Consider the following 22,048-nt stretch of genomic DNA (forward strand, 5'->3'; position numbering starts at 1 on the left):
TGCGGGGGAACCATCGGTTTGTCCCAGGGAGCATTGATGGTGGATTTCTGGGCTGGCACAGGGTAGGGGTTAGGAGGTTGAGGGACCTGTTTGTGGAGGGGAGGTTCGCGAGCTTGGGGGAGTTAGAGGGGAAGTTTGGGCTCCCCCCGGGGAACATGTTTAGGTACATGCAGGTTAGGGCGTTTTCCAGGCGGGAAGTGGAGGGGTGCCCCTTGCTGCCCCCACGTGGGGTACGGGACAGGGTGCTCTCGGGGGTGTGGGTTGGAGGCGGGGAGGATTTCGGACATATACCGGGTAATGTAGGAGGTAGACGAGGCCTCGGTGGAGGAACTGAAGGGGAAATGGGAAGAGGAGCTGGGTGAGGAGATTGAGGAGGGGACGTGGGCGGATGCCCTGGAGAGAGTGAATTTCTCCTCTTCCTGTGCGAGGCTTAGCCTCATACAGTTCAAGGTGCTGCATAGGGCCCACATGACAGGGGCGAGGGTGAGTAGGTTTTTCGGGGTGAAGACAGGTGTGCTAGGTGCTCGGAGAGCCCAGCGAACCACGCCCATATGTTTTGGGCGTGCCCAGCACTGGGGGAGTTTTGGAAGGGGGTAGCAAGGACGGTGTCGTGGGTGGTGGGATCCAGGGTCAAGCCAGGCTGGGGACTTGCAATTTTTGGGGTTGCAGTGGAGCCGGCAGTGCAGGAGGCGAAAGAGGCCGGTGTTCTGGCCTTTACGTCCCTAGTAGCCCGGTGGAGGATTTTGCTTCAATGGCAGGATGCGAGGCCCCCAAGTGTCAAGGCCTGGATCAATGATATGACGGGGTTCATTAAATTGGAGAAGGTGAAATTTGCCCTTTGGGGATCAGTATAAGGGTTCTTTAGGCGGTGGCAGCCTTTCCTGGACTTCCTGGCGGAACGGTAGGGAAATAGGCCGGCAGCAGCAGCAACCAGGGAGGGGAGGGGTTTGGTTCGGTGGGAGGGAGAACTGTCAACATAGGTTTGTGGGATATGGCGGGTGTTATCTCTTTCCCTTTTGTTGTTTGGGTGTTTTTTTGTTTTTTCTTTTGTTTGCAGTTGCTTTTGAAGTTGGGTGGGTGTTGTTCTTGGGTTTTTACCGCGGTTGTGTTGTTAATATTGTTGTGTTGTTTATATTTTGTAAAAATCTTAATAAAAATTATTTTTTTTAAAAGAGAGTGTCCTGCACTGTCAGAGAGTCAGTGCTGAGAGAGTCCTGCACTGTCAGAGAGTCAGCGCTGAGAGAGTGCTGCACTGACAGAGAGTCAGTGCTGACAGAGTGCGACACTGTCAGAGAGTCAGTGCTGAGAGAGTGCTGCACTGTCAGAGTCAGTGCAGAGAATGTGCTGTACTGTCAGAGACTCAGTGCTAGAGAGTGCTGCACTGTCAGAGAGTCAGTGCTGAGAGAGTGCTTCAGAGAGTCAGTGTTGAGAGAGTGCTTCAGAGAGTCAGCGCTGAGAGAGTGCTGCACTGACAGAGAGTCAGTGCTGAGAGAGTGCTTCAGAGAGTCAGTGTTGAGAGAGTGCTTCAGAGAGTCAGCGCTGAGAGAGTGCTGCACTGACAGAGAGTCAGTGCTGACAGAGTGCGACACTGTCAGAGAGTCAGTGCTGAGAGAGTGCTGCACTGACAGAGAGTCAGTGCTGAGAGAGTGCTGCACTGACAGAGAGTCAGTGCTGATAGAGTGCTGCACTGTCAGAGTCAGTGCAGAGAGAGTGCTGTAAGTGCTGTACTGTCAGAGTCTCAGTGCTAGAGAGTGCTGCACTGTCAGAGAGTCAGTGCTGCGAGGGTGCTGCACTGTCAGAGAGTCAGTGCTGAGAGTGTGCTGCACTATCAGAGTCAGTGCAGAGAGAGTGATGCACTGTCAGAGAGTCAGTGCTGCGAGGGTGCTGCACTGTCAGAGAGTGAGTGCTGCAATGGTGCTGCACTGTCAGAGATGAGAGTGTGCTGCACTGTGAGAGAGTCAGTGCTGCGAGGGTGCTGCACTGTCAGAGAGTCAGTGCTGCGAGGGTGCTGCACTATGAGATTCAGTGCTGCAAGGGTGCTGCACTGTCAGCGAGTCAGTGCTGAGAGTTCTGCATTATGAGAGGGTCAGTGTTGAGAGACTTCTGCACTGTCAGAGAGTCAGTACTAGCACTGCACTGTCAGTGCAGTGTATCATGGTGTACACCTGACCCACAACTTTTAATTGATTGAGGTATGAGGAGCACATGGCCCACTCTACCGGTGTGATACAGCAGAAATGGAAAAGTATTTTTTAAAACAAAACAATGATTATTCTATGAACTCAAGTTAACCTTTTAAAAACATACAGAGAACATCTTAGCAACCATCAATTCAAATATAACCCCCAAAAAATACAACACTTAGTAATCCTTAAACTGTCCTTTTAACATCCATAAGACTTTAAAAAAAACACCTTGAACAGAAGCACATCAGATTAAAGTCACTACTGAGAATAGTTATTAATTTTAAATCACCAAAGGATCGATTTACAGTTTTTAGATTACAGAGAGAGAGACTAATACCCCTTCTGGCTGTGACTGCAGCTATCCAGCTCTGAAAACGAAACTAAAACACCCTGCAGCAAACTTCCTAAAACGAAAGTAAAAAGCTGACAGACAGCCCAGCTCCACCCACTCTCTGACATCGCTGCAGTAATAAACACCCATTTCTTAAAGGTACTTTCACTACAGATATTTATATAGATGAACACCCATTTCTTAAAGGTACTCTCACATGACAATGGGGTGAGAGAGACTGTCTACAGTGCCTGTGTGCGAGGTGAGAGAAGCTGTCTATGGAGCCTCTGTACATGGGAACTAGGAGGAATAGGCCATTCATCCCTCTGTGCCTGCTCCACCATTCAGTATCATCATTGCTGGTCCTCCATCTCAATGCCAAATACCCGCTTTCTCCCCTAACCCTTTATTCCATTAAAATTTTAAAATTTATCTATCGCTTTCTTGAATATAGTCAGTAGCTTGGCCTTCACAGCCATCTGTGGTAGAGAATTCCACTGATTCACCACCCTTTGAGTGGATAAATGTTTCCTCACCTCAGTCCTAAATGGTCCATCTCGTATCCTGAGACTGTATCCCTGGGTTCTAGATTCCCCAACCAAGGTAAACATCCTCCCTGCATCCAGTCTGTGCAGCCCTGTTAGAATTTTATACGTTTCAATCAGATCTCCTCTCATCCTTCTAAACTTTGGTGAATACAGGCCCAGTCGAACCAACCTCTCCTCATAGGACGGTCCTGTCAACTCCGGTATCAGCCTAGAGAACCTCTGCTGCACTCCCTCGATGGCAAGTATATCCTTTCTTAGGCAGGCCGACCAAAACTGCATGCAACTCTCTAAATGTGGTTTCACCAAGGCCTTATATAACTGCAGTAAGACATTCCTATTTCTGAACTCAAATCCTCTCACAAATGAAAGCCAACATCCAATTTGCCTTCCTAATTGCTCATTGCACCTGCCTCTCCACTTTCATTGACTGGTGTACAAGGCCATCCAGACCGCCTTGCACATCCACACTTCCCAATATGTCACCATTTAAATAATACTCTTCCTTTCTGATTTTCACACCAAAGTTTATAACTTCACATTTAGCTGCACTGCACTGCATCTGCCATGTGTTTCCCACTCAATCAATTTAGAAGTCTCCTTGCATCCTCCTCACAACTCACAATTCCACCCAATTCTGTGCCATCAGCGAACATGGAAATGTTACATTCGGGTTCCTTATTCAGATCGTTTATGTATGTCGTAAACAGCTGGGGACCAAGCACTGATCCCTGCAGTACCTCACTAGCCATTGCCTGCCACTCGGAAAAAGACTCATTTATTTCCACTCTGTTTCCTGTCTGTCAACCAATTCCCGCTCCATGCCCCCTATCATGGGCTTTCAATTTTTCCTACTAGCTTCTTATGAGGGACATCATTAAAAGCCTTCTGAAAATCCAAATACACCACATCCACTGGTTCTCCCTTATCTGCTCCACTAGTTACATCCTCAAAAAACTCCAGTAGATGTGTTAAGCATGGTTTGCCTTTCATAAACCCATGATGGCTTTGTCTAATTCTGTTAATGCTTTCCAAATGTCCTCTTATCACATCTTTCATAATAGACACACGCAACTTTCCCATTTCTGATATGAGGCTAACTAGAATTATCATATCATAGAATTTACAGTGCAGAAGGAGGCCATTCGGCTCATCGAGTTTGCACCAGCCCTTATAAAGAGCACCCTACTTAAGCCCATACCTCCACCCTATCCCAGTAACCCCGCCTAACCTTTTTGGGCACCGTATCTCTGTAACCCCACCTAACCTTTTTTTTTTGGACACTAAGGGAAATTTAACATGACCAATCCATCTACCCTGCACACCTTTGGTCTGTGGGAGGAAACCGGAGCACCCGGAGGAAACCCACGCAGACAAGGGGAGAACGTGCAGACTCCGCACAGAGAGTGACCAAGCTGGGAATCGAACCTGGGACGCTGGAGCTGCGTGGGTTTCCTCCGGAGCTCCGGTTTCCTCCCACAAGTCCCGAAAGACATGCTTGTTAGGTGAATTGGACATTCTGAATTCTCCCTCTGTGTACCTGAACAGACGACGGAGTGTGGCGATTAGGGGATTTTCACAGTAACTTCATTGCAGGGTTAATGTAAGCTTACTTGTGACACTAATAAAGATTATTATTATTATGTAGAGAGACTGTTCATAGTGCCTGCACACAATGATATTTGTTGATGGTGTCTGTACATGGTGGTCATGTTTTTCAGATGAACACTTTTCCAAATGTATGAATTCGACTCAGGAATAATAGCCCCTGCGGCTCTATCAGGGACATCATATTCCATATCCCCAATCCTTCCACCTCTCCAGCCTGTTTTGGATATAGTGCCGTGTGTAGTTTGCTGTCATATTTTGTGTCCAAAATAATATAGGTGAGGAGTGGCTGAATGATGAAATGGGAGATTCAGTATTTTCAGGGATGGAACAGAGATTCCCAAGCAATCCTCCGCCTGCCTGCATATGCACTGTCTTTATCCCTCTAAAGGAAGACAGAAGAAGAATTTAACATGAATGCAAAACCTGATTTTCTTTTGCCTGCAGTGAGTTGAATCTTGAGCAATGTCTTACACATGACTCGAGGCTTTTTAATTTTTCCTATGCATTTGAGATGAGAAACAAGTGTTCTTCCTGTAATCTAAGCAATTGCTTTGAATACTGAATCATTACCACCATGTGCTCCAAGAATCAGGGTGACAGTATGTAATCTGGCATCAGGAGGCACCTCCACACTTGGCAGCACAGCAATAAATTACAGCACATTTTGCAGTAGAGCTTTGTCAAAATCACTTACGGGGGATTGTCGCATTTTCTTTGTCTAAACCTGGCTCCAGTTCCACAGGTCCTGCTACACATACTCCACTGGCTCCACATACTCCAGTCTCCATCCACGTGCTCCGGGATTGGCGTTTTGCTGACACACTCCCCTGCTCTGCACCACTTAAATCACAGTAGAAAGTATACATTAAAACCTGCACCTCCACACCAGCTGTTTAGCAGTAACACAAGAACAGGAGGCCATTTATTGCCCCCACAGCCTTCCATAAGTACCTCGATTCACTTATTCAACAAAAATCCATTTTGGTCAGATTTCCACCACCACAGAGTGCTTTTTGAATTTCCTCCCGAATGCTTCTGTTCCTCGTTCCTCACCTGAGCAAATATTTTATCGAGCAAATCATTTTAGTATTTAAACACCTCAATCAGTTCACCCCTCACTTTTAAGACCCAAGGGAGTACAGGTGTAGTCTATGCAGCCTGCCATCAAAATTTAAATTCAACGACTCTGAATCTGCTACAGTACAGCTCCAGCGCCAGCCCGAACCAGGAGCAATATAGCTCTGGTGGGAGAACATAGTATCCCAAACGTAGATAGGCGGTTTAAGTGACTGGGCAAAAATTTGGCAGATTAAATAGAATGTGGGAAAATATGAACTAGTCACATTGGCAGGAAGAATAGAAAAATATATTACTTAAATGGAGAGAGATTTCAGATCTCTGTGGCGCAGAGGGATCTGGTTGTCCGGGTACATGATGCACAGAAAGTTAGTCTGAAGGTACAGCAAGTGATTAGGTGGGAAATAGAATGTTGTTGTTTGTCGCGAAAGGAATATAATATCATAGAATCATTTACAGTGAAGAAGGAGGCCATTCGGCCATCAAGTCTGCACCAGCCCTTGGAAAGAGCACCCTACTTCAGCCCCGTAACCCCAACTAACATTTTTGGACACTAAGGGCAATTTAGCATGGCCAATCCACCTAACCTGCACATCTTTGGACTGTGGGAGGAAACCGGAGCACCTGGAGGAAATCCACACAGACACGGGGAGGATGTGCAGACTCCACACAGACAGTGACCCAAGCCGGGAATCGAACTTGAGACCCTGGAGTTGTAAAGCAACTGTGCTAACCACTGCGCTACCGTGCTGCCCTATAATAGAAATTTTACTTCAGCTATACAGGGACTACCTGTGACCACATCTGGATTTTGTGCGCAAAATCCCTATTGTAAGCGCCTTCCTTGTATGTTCCTGCTTATTCCCTTATTTCCCCCTATCTTTTCTTTTTCCTGTTACATTTTTGATCCATGGGTGTTCAATAGACCTGTAATTTTTAAGGCAAAGCAACCTGTATCTTTAATTCAAACAGAACGATCTAGAAGGTTGTGCTGTTCTAGGCTGATGATTGCAGACTGGCTGACATCAGTGCTGACTTGCTTTAATTGATTTGGCTGGTGACTAATGAATTGGCCCAAAGGGCTGTGCTCTGCCTGGTAAAAGGTGGCGATTGGATCTGATACCACTGAAATACTTTTTAGAGTCACGAGGTTCCAGTTTGATTTCACTTTTGATTCTGCAGCCGGGATGCAGAAATCTAACAAACTCTCTCCAAAAATATCTGACAAATCCTCTCCATAAGGCCACTGTGAGTGCTGACTGTCTCTCAAGCAAGACTGGGTGTCATTCTCTCAAGGCTACAAAGGCGTGACGTCAAACCACGAGCTGAAAGCAAGGTTTGATGTGATATAAAGTGTCTACACAGAAAGATATGGCCTGAATGTGAACCCGAGCTGAAGGCCCAGTTTAATAAGAAAAAAAGCATCTCTCCAGAAAGTTTTCTGCCTGTAAGTGCTGTATTGAATGAGTCAGCATGCAAGACCATTACTAGCTGTAAACCAAAGGTTTTGATCAACCGGCACGCTGTAAAAAAGGATGTGCTAAACTACCACCATTTGAAACAAAGACTCTTATCTTCATTCTTATCATTTCTCCCCTTTTTCCCCTCTATGTCTGTCTGTATTGTGTATGTGGATAGAGGGTGGGACAGTTAAAGGGGGTAATAGGTATTAGCTTGTTGTTATCCTGTTGTATGTATTGCATAACTCATTACTATTCTTATTTTAAATAAATAATAATGGTGTTTCAACTTACAATCCTGGTGACTGTAATCATTGGGCAGCCAAAGGCCAAATAATTCGGGAATTTCTACGAGAACTATATGGTAATTCACTTGTGCTGCGACTCTGGGGCACATGGGGCTAGAATTGACTGCGAACTTGCCCAGGGTTTCATAACACTATTTGCAAACAGATACAATTACATTAGAAGGAGTTCAGGGACGGTTCACTCAACTCATTCCAGGGATGGTGCTTATTTTATGAAAAAAAGTTGAACAGCTTGAACCTAAACCCATTGGAGTTTAGAAGTATAAGAAGTGATCTTATTGAAACATGTAAAATCCTGAGGGGACTTGATAAGGTGGAGAATATTTCCTCTTGTGGGGGAGACTACAACCAAGGGACATAGTTTAAGAATAAGAGGTCTCCTTTTTTTAATGACAGAGATGAGGAGAATTGTTTTCTCTCAAAGGGTCATTAATCCCTAGAATTTTCCTCCTCAGAAATCCGTGATGGCTGGGTTGTTGCATATATTCAAGGCTGAATTAGCTAGATTTTTGATAGACAAGGGAGTTAAAGATTATGGAGGACAGGCAAGAAAGAGGAATCAAGACCATGATCAGATCAGCCATGATCTTACTGAATGGAGAAGCAGGCTCGAAGGGGCAAATGGCCTGTTTCCAAGTCCCATTTTCCAACAGCAAAGCAGACAGCTTGATTGGCACCCGACACACCAGCTTAACCATTCACGCACTCCACCACCGATGCACAGTGGCAGCAGCTTGTACCACAATCAAGATGCAATGGAACACCACACCTTGGCTCCTTCGGCTGCACTTTCCAACCCGTAACCTCTACCATCTAGAAGGACAAGAGCTGCAGATGCATGGGAACATCACCATGTGCGAATTCCCTTCCTAATCACTCACCATCCTGACTTGGATATATTTTGCCGTTCCTTCACTGTCACTGGGTTAAAATCTTGGAACTCCCTCTGTAATAGCACTATAGGTGTACCTACACTACAAGGCAAGCAGCGGGTCCAGAAGGAGAATCGCCACCACCATTTCTCAAGGGCAATTAGGAATGAGCAATAAATGCCGACCTTTCCAAAGAAGCCCACATCCTGCAAAAGGATATAACAATGTCTCAGGTTTGTTCTGGTGAATCTCCAAGGCTCATATATCCCTCTGGCAGTGCGGTGCTCGGATCTGAACCCACTTCTCCAGATGTGGGGATTTCACCTGAGCAAGGAGCAGTGCTCTGAAAGCTAGTGTTTGAAACAAACCTGTTGGACTTCAACCTGGCGTTGGAAGACTTCTCACTGTTACTCCAGATTGACTATTGCTTTGTACAACTGAAGCATCCCTTCCTCTCCTTTATATTCCAGCCCTCTAGAGATAAAGGTCAACATTTTCTTTTCCTGTTTGATTCCTTTTTGCATCAGTGCAATAGCTTTAAGTGGCTTGTGGTCTTTGATTCCCAAATCCCTGCATTCCATCTCTCTGCATGTGCAACATTTCTACAATCAGTGGCAGGAAAACCTGCGTCTGCGGCAAAGACAAGCCATTTGTGCTTGAGGTGATTCTCAGTTAGTCACTGTTCTTCACTGGAGAATTCCATTTTAAAGGGGCCCAGTTAGCTCTTGAGGCCTCTAATAATACCTCACTGAATCTTGGGTACGTTTGGCAAGAGTTGGTCAGGGATCAGGCAACTGGAACATAATCACTGAGGCTTCAGGCTTTAAGACTTACATTGAGATTTAAACATACTCCGAAGCCTGGAAAGTCTCCATCCTGGGGAATTGTCCCATCGGCTGCCTCGATTTGTTCCTTCAACATCCAGGATCAGATGAACATAAATTAAATATTGAAGATCAAAGGCACTGTCTTCGGTTCCTACACTGCTCCGTTTCTCAGCCACACAATCCGGGGGCAGGATTCTCCAAGCCTCTGCACCAAAATCGCGATCGGCGCGTGCCGGAGAATGGGCATCAAACCAGTGATTGGTCTCCGGTGAATCGCCGCCAATCGGGCGCGCGCGGTCGACGCGACTCTGGTCGGGGGCCATTGAAAGAGGCCCCCACGGCGATTCACCGAGTGCAGCTGGCCGAGTTCCCGCCAGCGCGGTTCTCTCATGGTTGCACCCGGCGTGTACTCGGCGTGGTGGCTGCGGACTCAGTCCGTGGCCACCCTGGTGGAAGGCGGGGGGGGGGGGGGGATCATTCACTGGTGGATGGGTGCCCAGGATGGCCAGGCTATCGATCGAGGGCCACCGATCTGCGGGCGCGCGTGATCTGGGGGGAGGCCTATTTTCTTGGTGCCAGTCCGCAGTGTGGGTCGGCCATGTCTCGCGAGGCGGCCGACAGGGGCCGCCGCCGTGCGCATGCGCGGACCCCCGACCGGAAGTGCAAGGCCCCGTATCGGGAGGCGGTCTCTCCCTGCCAACAGTCTAAGCCTGAATCAGACTGTTCACTACCTCTATTTGTCCATGAGCTGAATTTTCAGATGCATCTCAGCTCCATCACCAATACTGCCTACCACCATCACCATAATACCGCTATACTAGGCCATCAGCTGTGGAAATTCACATCAAGGCCATTGTCAGTTAGTCTGGAATCAACAGAAGGGAAAATGAGAGGACATCATTCATGATCGATTTGATCATTAATGACGTGGTAACAGGACACTTGGAAAATAATATTACAATTAGGCAGTGCCAACAGGATTTACCAAAGGGAAATTATGTTTCTTTCAGGGTATAATTAGCAGGGTAAATAAGGAGGAACCAGAGTATATTTGGATTTTCAGAAGGTATGCAATAAGATGTTGGACTAGATTTGAGCTCACGGGGCTGGGGTGGTGTATCAGCATGATTTGAGGATTGATTAACAGACAGAGGATACAAAGGGATGTAGACAGGTTAAGTGAGAAGACAGGAAGGTAAGTGGGACACAAGTGTGAAATTATTCAATTGGCTAAGAAGAATGGGAAATCATAACATTTTCTGAAAGGTGACAAGACTGTAAATGTTAGTATTAAGCGAGATTCAGGTGAACATATAGAAGATATCAATTAGGAGCAGGAATAGGTCATTCTATCACTTGAGATTGCTCAATCATTTGATAAGATCATGGTTGATCTGGTTGTAGCCACTACCTTCCTCACTACCCCCAATACCCTTTGACCCCCTTGTCAGATTTCTCCTCATCTCTGTCTCAAATGGGCGGCCGCTGATTTGTAAACTGTGCTCCCGAGTTCTAGTCTCTCCCACAAGGGGAAGCATCCTCCCAGCATTCACCCTGTAAAATTCCCTCAGGATCTTATACAGTAAAATCACCACTCATTCTTCCAAACTCCAATGGATACAAACTTGACCTGTCCAACCTTTCCTCACAAGCCAATACTTCAAGTTAAGAATCAGTCGAGTAAACCAACTCTGAACTTCAATTATATCCTTTCTTTTTCTTTAAAATAATTTTTATTGAAAAATTTTGAATTTATACAACAACGAACCATAATAAGACACCAAAAATAACAATAATAATAGCAATCATAAACATTCGCCACACCTCCATGAACAACAACGCAAATTAACACAGTATTAAGTTACATAATAGAAACTACAATAAGGAACACCCCCCCCTCCTCTCCGGGTTGCTGCTGCTATTAACCAAGATACCTATCTTTGAGCCAGGAAGTCCAGAAAAGGCTGCCATCGTTTATAGAACCCTTGTATTGATCCTCTCAGGGCAAATTTGACCCTTTCCAATTTTATAAATCCCACCATGTCGCTGATCCAGGTCTCCACGCTTGGGGGCCTCGCATCCTTCCACTGCAGCAGAATCCTTCGTCGGACTACTAGGGACGCAAAGGCCAGGACACCGGCCTCTTTCGCCTCCTGCACTCCCGGCTCTACCGCAACTCCAAAAATCGCGAGTCCCCACCCTGGTTTGACCCTGGATCCAACCACCCTCGACACTGTCCCCGCCACCCCCTTCCAGAATTCTTCCAGAATTCTTCCAGTGCTGGGCGTGCCCAAAACATATGGGCGTGGTTCGCTGGACTCCTCGAACATCTGGTGCACCTGTCCTCACCCCCAAAGAACCTACTCATCCTAGTCCCGGACATGTGGGAATTATATCCTTTCTTAACCAAGGAGAGGAAACTGTACACAGTGCTCCAAATATGGTCACATAAATGCTCTGTATAAGTGCAGCAAAACTTCCTTACTTATATATTTAATTTCCTTTGCAATAAACAACATTTCATTTCCCTTTTAATCACAGAGAATGGTAGAATCTTTACAGTGCAGAAGGAGGTCATTTGGCTCATCGAGTCTGCACTGAGCCTCTGAAAGAGCACCCTCACAAGGCCCATGGCCTCACCCTGTCCCCGTAACCCTACCTAACCTTTGGACACCAAAGGGCAATTTTGTATGTCCAATCCACCTAACCTGCACATCTTTGAATTGTGGGAGGAAACTGAAGCACCCGGAGGAAGCCGACGCAAACACAGGGAGAACGTACAAACTCCACACAGACTTGCTGAAACACTTTATAATTCATGCACCAGGACACCCAGATCCCTCTATACCTCAAGAGTTCTGCAGTCTCTGTCACTTTTTTATTCGTCCTGCCAAAGTGAATAACCTCATATTTCCCAGGGTTACACATCTGCTAATTCTTTGCCCACTCACTTAATTTATCTAAGTACCTTTGTAGACTCTATGTCCTCCTCATGATTTACTTTCCTGCTTATCTTTGTGTCATCAGCAAATTACGCAACCATAGATTCAATCCCTTCATTCAAATCATTTATATCAATTGTGAATATTTGAGGCCTCAACACTGATCTCTGCGGCATTCCGCCAGTTACAGCAATGGGAAAATGACCTCTTTATGCCTACACTGCTTCCTATTAGCTAACCAATCCTCTATCCATGATAATGTTACCTCCGATGCCATGAGCTCTTATTTTACATAGTAACTTTTGATGTGGCACCTTTGATTCCCCTAGCTATTATGTTCTAGGCATCAGAAATGGGAGCAGAAGTCTCAAGTTTGAAATTCTAAGGGCAGCATGGTGGCGCAGTGGTTAGCACTGATGCCTCACAGCACTGAGGTCCCAGGTTCGATCCCGGCTCTTGATCACTGTCCGTGTGGAGTTTGCACATTCTCCCCTTGTTTGCGTGGCTTTCGCCCCCACAGCCCAAAGATGTGCAGGGTAGGTGGATTGGCCACGCTAAATTGCCCCTTAATTGGAAAAGAAAATGAACTGGGTACTCTAAATTCATTTTTTTTAAAGTTTGAAATTCTGATTTCTTATTTTAAATTCCTTTCACCCTCTCTATCTCAGCAATTTCTTCCAGCCCTACAAAATGTGAGATCTCGGCGCTCCTCCAATTCTATTTCATTTTTCATGCCTGATGTTAACTGATTCATCAATGGCGGCCGTGCCCTCATTTGCAAAGGCAATAAGCTCTGCAATTTCCCCCAAAAAAATCCCTGTCTCGCTCTCCTTGTTCAATATACTTCTCAAAACCTGTCTCTTTGACCGTGTTTTTGGCAAACTATTTTAACATTTTCGTATACACCTCAAATCCTGCCTGATAGTACTCTTGCTTTGTTCAAGGTGCGATACAAATGCAAATTGTTGCCATTGTGATTAAAATGGCGGTGAAGTGAACAGAAGCCAGGGTTAGCCCATCAGAAATGGCACCAACTCACCCAGCATCCTTTCACCCACAATTCAGATAATCTCCTGGGAAAGGCCCAGAAGAAGGCTGACAGGAAGCTTTATTCAGCAAGCAACAGGGTCCAAAGAGTGTAGCTGCTGAGAAGTGTGAGGAGATTCCAAGATATTTTGTGCCAGATGCAAACATTGGCAAATGATCAGTCAATGCTGCAGAATATGTTTAACAACCCTCCCAGATCAAGCAGGGCAATGGTTGCCAACGCCACCACCTGCATCACATGGGTCTGCAACCTGCAATCACCAAAGTATTTGAAGAGCTTATTGTCAATGCTTATATGAACATGTCATGCCTTTTACACCCCCCCCCCCCCCCCATTCCTTCACTCATGTATTGGAATCAGCCCACTCGATACCTTATGTGGAATGTCATTGCTAGTTACAGCTTTTAGGACTGCAATTAGACACCTGGCTTTACTGCATCTTATAATTATTGAAGCTAATGTTTCCATTTCACTGTCCGTTCTTAGAGCAAGACAGCAGACAACAATCTGGAGAGAGTGCCGACAAGTGGGAGAGCTCAAACCCTCACCCTCAACCTCTGCAAGTAGAAAACATTGCAATTTTTGGAGAAGGAAGCAATAAAATTATAGGAAGGTGGGAAGTAAAGAGCTCTCCTCCTTCACAAACTGTGACAGGAAATCCTCCGGTGTCCTAGAATGAAGCAAGTGAGAAACAATTGCACAGCCTTTTCTGCCCCACTCTGTGAATCACCCTCATGCCCTCCCATCAGGTTCAATACCTCATGTGTCCTCCTATAGATGTCTCTGGGCAGCTGATTGGAGTGATCACAATGTGCTGTGAGATATGAGGAAGGAGGAGTTGATGCCCAGAGATTGAGGACAGAACTAAAGAGCCTAGAGAACCAACTGGCCAGAGAAATATTAATTATTATTTATGGAGGGCGGGAGAGAGACCAGCCAGTTTAATGTCAGCTATTAAGAGTGAGTTCCGGATTGTCATTACCCATTACGTAGAAAAAAAGCCATTTCCCTTTTCGTGAGATAACTCTGTTTTTTAGAATGTGCCCTTGTTCTAGCTTCTCCTCCCAGAGCAAGCTATTTCTCTGTATCTACTCAATTGAATCACATGAATATAAAAACTGAAATAAATATGGGACAGCCATAGATAATGATATTTAAGAGAAAAAGGCCAATTTTGGAGTGGCCTCTTTTACACAAAGTGAAGCTGATAAAAGAACATCTCTGTCTCTGCGGTTTTTTTAATAAACATTTTATTGAGGTATTTTTGATATTATCACAACACAACAAACAATGTACATGAAACTATAAACATAGTGCAAAAGCCATCTCCCTCCCTTCCAGGTCCCACCTTTACTAACCCCCTACTCTAAGCTAAACTAACTCCCATCCCCCCTTCTGCTGACAATTAATTTTCCGCGAAGAAATCGACAAACGGTTGCCACAGTGACCCTCTCAAGGTAAACTTGATTTTCTCCAAACAGAGAAAGCTAGCCATGTCCGACAGCCAGGTCTCCGACTTTGGGGGCTTTGCGTCCCTCCAAGCTAATAGTATCTGTCTCCGGGCTACCAGGGAAGCAAAGGCCAGAACGTCTGCCTCTTTCTCCTCCTGGATTCCCGGGTCCTCCAAAACCCCAAAAATCACCACCTCTGGACTCAGCGCCACCCTTGTTTTTAACACCGTGGACATGACATCCGCAAACCCCTGCCAAAATCCCCTAAGCTTCGGACATGCCCAGAACATGTGGACATGGTTCGCTGGTCCTCCCGCACATTTTGCACACCTGTCTTCCACCCCAAAGAATCTGCTCATCTGGGCCGCTGTCATGTGAGCCCGGTGAATGACCTTAAATTGTATCAGACTGAGCCTGGCACATGTTGCGGATGGTTTGATTCTACTTAACGCATCCACCCATAGACCATCCTCTTATCTCTCCTCCCAGCTCCTCCTCCCACTTGCACTTCAGCTCCTCGGTCTGTATCTCCTCTGACCCCATAAGTTCCTTGTAAATGTCAGAGATGCTCCCTTCTCCTACCCACCCTCTGGAAACTACCCTGTCCTGAATCCTCCTCAGCAGTACGAGTGGGAAGGTTGGCACCTGTTTACGTAAGAAGTCCCGCACCTGCAGATACCTGAATTTGTTTCCCCTCGCCAACCCAAACTTCTCCTCCAGTGCCCTCATACTCGGAAAGATCCCCTCTATAAACATATCCCCCATCCTCTCAATCCCTGCTCACCGCCATATCCAGAACCCCCTATCCATACTTCCCGGGGCAAACCAGTGAATATTACAGATTGGAGATCAGACCGATGCTCCCTCTGCTCCCACATGTCTCCTCCATTGCCCCCAGACTCTCAGGGCCGCCACCACCACGGGGCTGGTGGAGTACCGTGCCGGCGGGAAAGGCAGAGGCGCAGTGTCTTTGCGTTTTTAACTAAGGGGTCTGAGGTGAAGTGATCTGAAACTCCACTTGTGCCAATCGCATTCGGACATAAACACTCACTGCTCAGTCTAACTCCTCTATCATGGTGGGGTTTTGCACAGACAAGCTCACTCTTATATCTACTAACTATCTTGAAACTAATAATCCCAGTGTTGCCTTATCATGAATGATAAGTCTATTACTGATTTTATAAATCATTGGAACAGGAGTGGGCCATTCAATCCCTTGAGCCTGACCCTCCATTAATTCCTGATATGTGGCCTAACACCATATACCTTAGGCACATAGCCCTTAATATCTTTGCTTAACACAAAACTATCTATCTCGGATTTAAAATTAACCACTGTTCTAGCTTCAATGCTGTTTGTGGGAAGAGAGTTTCAAACCCCTACCGCCCTTTGCATGAAGAAGTGCTTAGTAACATTTCTCCTGAACGGTCTGGCCATAATTTTTAGGTTATGCCCCCTAGTTCTAGAATCTCTTAACCAGTGGAAATAGTTTATCTTTAGCTACCCTGTCTTTTCTTGTTAATATCTTGAAGATGAGCCTGGGTTTTGTACAGCTGCAGCATAATCCCTGTGTCTTTTTATTCCAATCTTCTGGATATAAAGACCATTAGCCTTTCTGATTGTTTTCTGCACTTGTACAGGACATTGTATGGATCTATGCACCTGAACCCCCAAGTCTCTTTGGACATCCGCTGTACTTTTTTTTAATAAATGTTTTTTATTGGGTTTTTGAACAAACTATGTTTACTGTTATGTACACAGGATAAGAGACATATATATACACATATATAGAAGAGAAGGGCACACCCAAACATACCAAAGAAAAGAAAATAGTAAATAATAAAAAAATACAATAAAAAATAAACTAGAATAACTGGTAGGGTATTGTGCACCAGCTCAGCAGCAGCAACTCTGTACACCTGGAAAAATTATTTACAACACAAAAGTGGGCGACTCTGTATTTCCTCTTCCCATTTAGAAAGTACCCTGCTATATCCTTTTTTGGTCCAAAATGGATAACCTCACACTGGCTAACACTGAATTCCATTGGCCACAATTCTGCCTATTCACCCAATAAGAGCATAAGAACTAAGAGCAGGAGTAGGCCATCTGACCCTTTAAGCCTCCTCCACCATTCAATAAGTTCATGGCTGATCTTTTTGTGGGCTCAGCTCCACTTTGCTCACCGTCATCTTTTATTTCTTTACTGTTCAAAAATCTATTTACCTTTGCCTTAAAAACATTTAACAAGGTAGCCTCAACTACTTCACTGGGCAGAGAAGTCCACAGATTCTCAACCCTTTGGGTGAAGATGTTTCTCCTCAACTCAGTTCTAAATCTGCTCCCCCTTATTTAGAGGCAATGCCCCCTAGTTCTTGTTTCAGCCGCCAGTGGAAATAACCTCCTTGCTTCCATCGTATCTATCCCCTTCATAATTTTATATATTTTTAGAAGATCTCCCCTCATTCTTCTAAATTCCAATGAGTGTAGTCCCAGTCTGTTCAGTCTTTCCTCATAAGCCAATCCTTTCAACTCCTGAATCAACCTAGTGAATCTCCGCTGCACCATCTTCAGTGCCAGTACATCCTTTCTCAAGTAAGGAGACCAAAACTGTACAGAGTACTCCAGGTGTGGCTCCACAATCCTTTACGCAATTGCAACATAACCTCCCTGCTTTTAAACTTCACCCCTCTAGCAATGAAGGACAAATTCCATTTGCCTTCTTAATTACTTGCTGCACCTGTAAACCAACTTTCTGCGATTCATGCACAAGGTCAGCCAGGTCCCTCTGCACAGCAGCAGTTTTATCATTTAAATAATAGTTCATTTTTATATCAAAGTGAATGACCTCACATTTAACAACATTGTACTCCATCTGCCAAACCCTTGCCCTTTCACTTAAACCATCTATATCTCTGCAGATTTTCAATGTCCTCTTCACATTTGGCTCTATGACTCATCATAATGTCATCAGCGAACTTTGACACATTATACTTGGTCCCCAACTCCAGATAATCTGTCAATATCTCCTTACAATTTTATGCCAGGCTGGCTACAACGATGCCTAACTTTGTATCATCAGCAAATTTGGATACATGACTTTCTATGCCATCATCCAAGTCGTTAATGAATAATATGAATAATTAAAGCACCAACACAGATCCCTAGTGTACATCAGTATTCACGTCCTGCCAATTAGAGTACTCACTTACTTTGAACATAGCAATGTCAATGTGTGGCTATAGCTCATTAATGCTGATTATAATTAATCACTCAATAAGGGTGCTGGACCTAGTTTCTGTTATGGGCCAGGGTTTAGAGAACCCCAAAGTGTATCATGGAGTTCACCTGACCCACAACTTTTAATAGATTGTTGTATCGGGAGCACACAATCCACTCTACAAGTGTGGTACAGCAGAAATGGAAAAGTATCTTCAAAGCAAAACAATGTTTATTCTATGAACTCAAGTTAATCTTTTTAAAACAAACAGTGAACATCTTAGCAACCGTTAATTCAAATACAAACCCAAAGAATACAACACTAAGTAATACTTTAAGCTTTCCTTTTAACATCCATACAACTTAAAACAGCTTTTACCAGAAGCGCATCAAGTCACTACTGTTATTAGTTTTAACTCACCAGGATTGATTTACAGTCTTTAGATTACAGAGAGAGATTCATACACCTTCTTGCTGTGACTGCAGCTACCCAGCTCTGAAAACGAAACTAAAACACACCCTGCAGCAAACAGCCTGAAACAAAAGTAAAAAGCTGACAGACAGCCCAGCTCCCCCCACTCTCTGACATCACTGCAGTAGTAAACACTCATTTCTTAAAGGTACTCTCACTACAAATATTTACATACAAACCCATTTATAAACACACCCATTTCTTAAAGGTACTCTCACATGACACCTCCGCCCAAGAAAAAAAATAAACCATCGACTTCAAGATAGTTTCATTTTTCACCTTTTCACTATCCTTTAAGAAATGCACACAGTAAATATACTTTTTTATTTTCAAAAACACACGCAAACAGGTATAATAATATAGTCCTTTTTTTTTCTCGTTTTTCTTCCTCCAACTGAAATCCTTCTCGATTGACAGTCTCTTTGAACAAGAAGGTCCTTGCACGTTACTTCCATTTCTCTACGCCTCGGCATTTCTCTTAAAATGCCTGTTGAAACTCCGCTATCCACTGGAATTTGTTACTCTTCTTCAGCAAGTCCATCAGCAAGCAATCACGCTACAAAACGTTTGCGCAAATGTTCGATCAAATGCACTAATGCATAGAAATCGCATTGTTTCCCTTCATCTTGAGGGTTTCGGAAACTCCTCAATAACTGTTGGTTTCACATCCCGTGTGACCATTTGACCTTGTCCGATTGTATGGCCAAGGAAAGTGACTTGGGCTTTTCCAAATTCACTTTTGGCTAGGTTTATCACCAAACCCACCTCCTGAAGTCGATCGAATAACTCCATCAGATGTTTTAAATTTTCTTTCCATGTCTGGCTGAAAATTATCACATGGTAATTGGGTAATCCTGAAACGATTTTGTTCGTTAACCGTTGAAATGTGGCTGGTGCGTTTTTCATGCCAAACTTTGAACTGGTATATACCATCTGGAGTCACAAAAGCTGAAATCTCCTTCGCCCTTTCGGATAAAAGTACCGGCCAGTAACCTTTAAGTAAATCCAGTTTGGAAATAAAAGCTGATTGTCCAATTTTCTCAATGCAATCCTCCAAACGTGGGATAGGATAAGAGTCCATTCTTGCAACTGTATTGACCTTTCTATAGTCCACACACAACCATTGGATACCATCTGGTTTTGGTACCATCACTATGGGTGAGCTCCATTGGCTGCAACCCACTTCAATTATGCCATTTTAAAGCATACTCTCAATCTCTTTGTTAATCTGTGTCAATTTTAAAGGGTTAAATCTACATGGGTGTTGTTTGATTGGAACAGCCTGTCCCACATCTACATCATGTATAGCCATTTTAGTACATCCCGATTTATCTCTACAAACGTGCCCACGTGATATCAGTAACTCTTTCAGGTCAGTCTGTTTTTCCTCTGGAAGGTAATTCAACAATTTATCCCAATTTTTAAGAACATCCTCATTTTCTAATTTAATTTGAGTTATGTCAAATTCACAGTCATCTGGATTTGGTTCGTCACTTTGAGTTAGAATCATTAAAACCTCCTTTTTTCTCTCCTTCCCGTTCAAAGTACCTTTTAAGCATAGTCACATGTCACACTCGGTGAGTCTTCCTTCTATCTGGTATTTTTACCACATAATTCACCTCACTTAATTTCCTTGCAGTCTGAAAAGGTCCACAAACCTTGCTTTTAAAGGTTCACCAAGCACTTGGAACAATACTAAATTTTTATCTCCACTGGCAAAACTATGAACTTTGGATTTCTTGTCCGCTACCCGTTTCATCACATTTTGTGCAACTTGTAAATGTTGTCTAGCCAATTCACCTGCTCTATTTAATCGTTCCCTAAAATTTGACACGTAATCCAATAATGTAATTTCAGATTTCTCACTCACCAATTTTTCCTTAATCAATGTAAGAGGTCCTCTTACCTCATGACCAAAAATTAGTTCAAAAGGACTAAATTTGGTTGATTCATTAGGTGCATCCCTAATTGCAAACAGTACAAATGGAATTCCTTTATCCCAATCCTCTGGATAATCATGACAATATGCCCTCAACATTGTCTTTAATGTCTGATGCCACCTTCCTAACGCTCCCTGTGATTCTGGATGGGACGCAGTTGATTTAAATTGTTTTATTCCTAAGCTAACCACAACTTCTTTGAATAACCTTGAGCCAAAATTTGATCTTTGATCCGATTGTATTTCTGTGGGTAGTCCATATCTAGTAAAGAATTTAAGTAACTCCTCCACAATCTTTTTAGCTGTAATATTACATACCGGAATAGCCTCTGGAAACCTGGTAGACACATCCATTACAGTCAAAAGATATTGATTCCCACTTTTCATTTTGGGAAGCAGTCCTACGCAATCAATTAGGACCCTTGTAAAAGGTTCCTCAAACGCTGGAATTGGTATTAAGGGTGCTGGTTTTACCACCGCTTGAGATTTCCTTATCACTTGACATGTGTGACATGATTGACAAAATTTAACTACATCTTTATGTAGTCCAGGCCAAATGTTTCTGTATTTTAGCTTGAATTTTCCTGATTCCCAAATGACCTCCCACTGGTACCTCATGTGCAACTCGCAACACCTCCTTTCTATACCCCACCGACAAAACTACTTTATGAACTCCTGTCCATTTTTCATCCGCCTGCATATGTAAAGGTCTCCATTTTCTCATCAACACATCAATTTTATGGTAATAACGCTCTGGTATACACGCAGATTCGTTTCTGTGTATGCTTTCTGATACATCCGTATTATTTCTACTTCTTTCTGTTGTAACTCCACCAATTTTCCTGAACTAAAAATATCCGCCTCATCCTCCACCTGTTCTTGTTCTTTTTCAACCATCTCATCAAAAATCGTTTCTGACAATTGCACTTCAACGTCATCTTCATTCTTTGATTTCTCCTCTTGTCTTAACCTGTGAATTTGCGACCTTGTCACTACACAATCCGGAAAAATCCCAGGATATTCGTCCTTCAACTCTTCAGTCACTTCAGTTGTCTGATTTTCCACTGGCTTATCAACCACAGTAGGCATCATCCCACCTGCGATGTCTTGGTGAGAAAATGGAGACCTTTACATATGCAGGCGGATGAAAAATGGACAGAAGTTCATCAAGTAGTATTGCCGGTAGGGTATAGAAAGGAGGTGTTGCGAGTTGCACATGAGGTACCAGTGGGAGGTCATTTGGGAATAAGGAAAACTCAAGCTAAAATACAAAAACATTTTTATTGGCCTGGACTACATAAAGATATAATTACATTTATATCATTACTCAAGATAAACTGTATTCTAGACAAGATAGTTTCTCTATTACCCCTACTACCACTTCACCACTCTTCTGTGGACTTTCCAACCTTACCTTATACAATGGAACACTACTCCTCTCACCCTGAATTCCATATATTACCACCTTTTCTGGCAACATTCTTCCCAACTACATAATTCCTAATCTCTTACCATTAAAGATTGACTAACTCCCGTATCTCTTAAAGTTGTGACTTCTTTACCTGCTCCTCCTGATACACATGAGTAAACTTTACCACACAAGTAAATTCTTTAAAGACATCTGGCACCTTCTTATCAATCACCTCTTGATCAGGCTGTACAATCTTTTGAACTTTCTTCACTTCACTTGGGCTTTCCTTTACCACTTTAACAAACCCCACTGTCTTATCCTGTTTTACCACATCAGCCTTCCCAGTGCT

The 22,048-nt window shown here is 44.0% G+C and overlaps 1 protein-coding gene across 1 annotated transcript in view; it reads right to left on the reverse strand.

Moving 5' to 3' along the window:
- adamts17 (ADAM metallopeptidase with thrombospondin type 1 motif, 17) overlaps nt 1–22,048 on the reverse strand; it is a 584,360-nt gene that overhangs the window by 219,777 nt on the left and 342,535 nt on the right. The window contains 1 exon segment of the mRNA XM_038813320.1: nt 5,368–5,513. Coding sequence (XP_038669248.1) covers nt 5,368–5,513 — 146 coding nt within the window.

Source organism: Scyliorhinus canicula, chromosome 12 (assembly GCF_902713615.1).
Source record: "Scyliorhinus canicula chromosome 12, sScyCan1.1, whole genome shotgun sequence".
Lineage (NCBI taxonomy): Eukaryota > Metazoa > Chordata > Chondrichthyes > Carcharhiniformes > Scyliorhinidae > Scyliorhinus > Scyliorhinus canicula.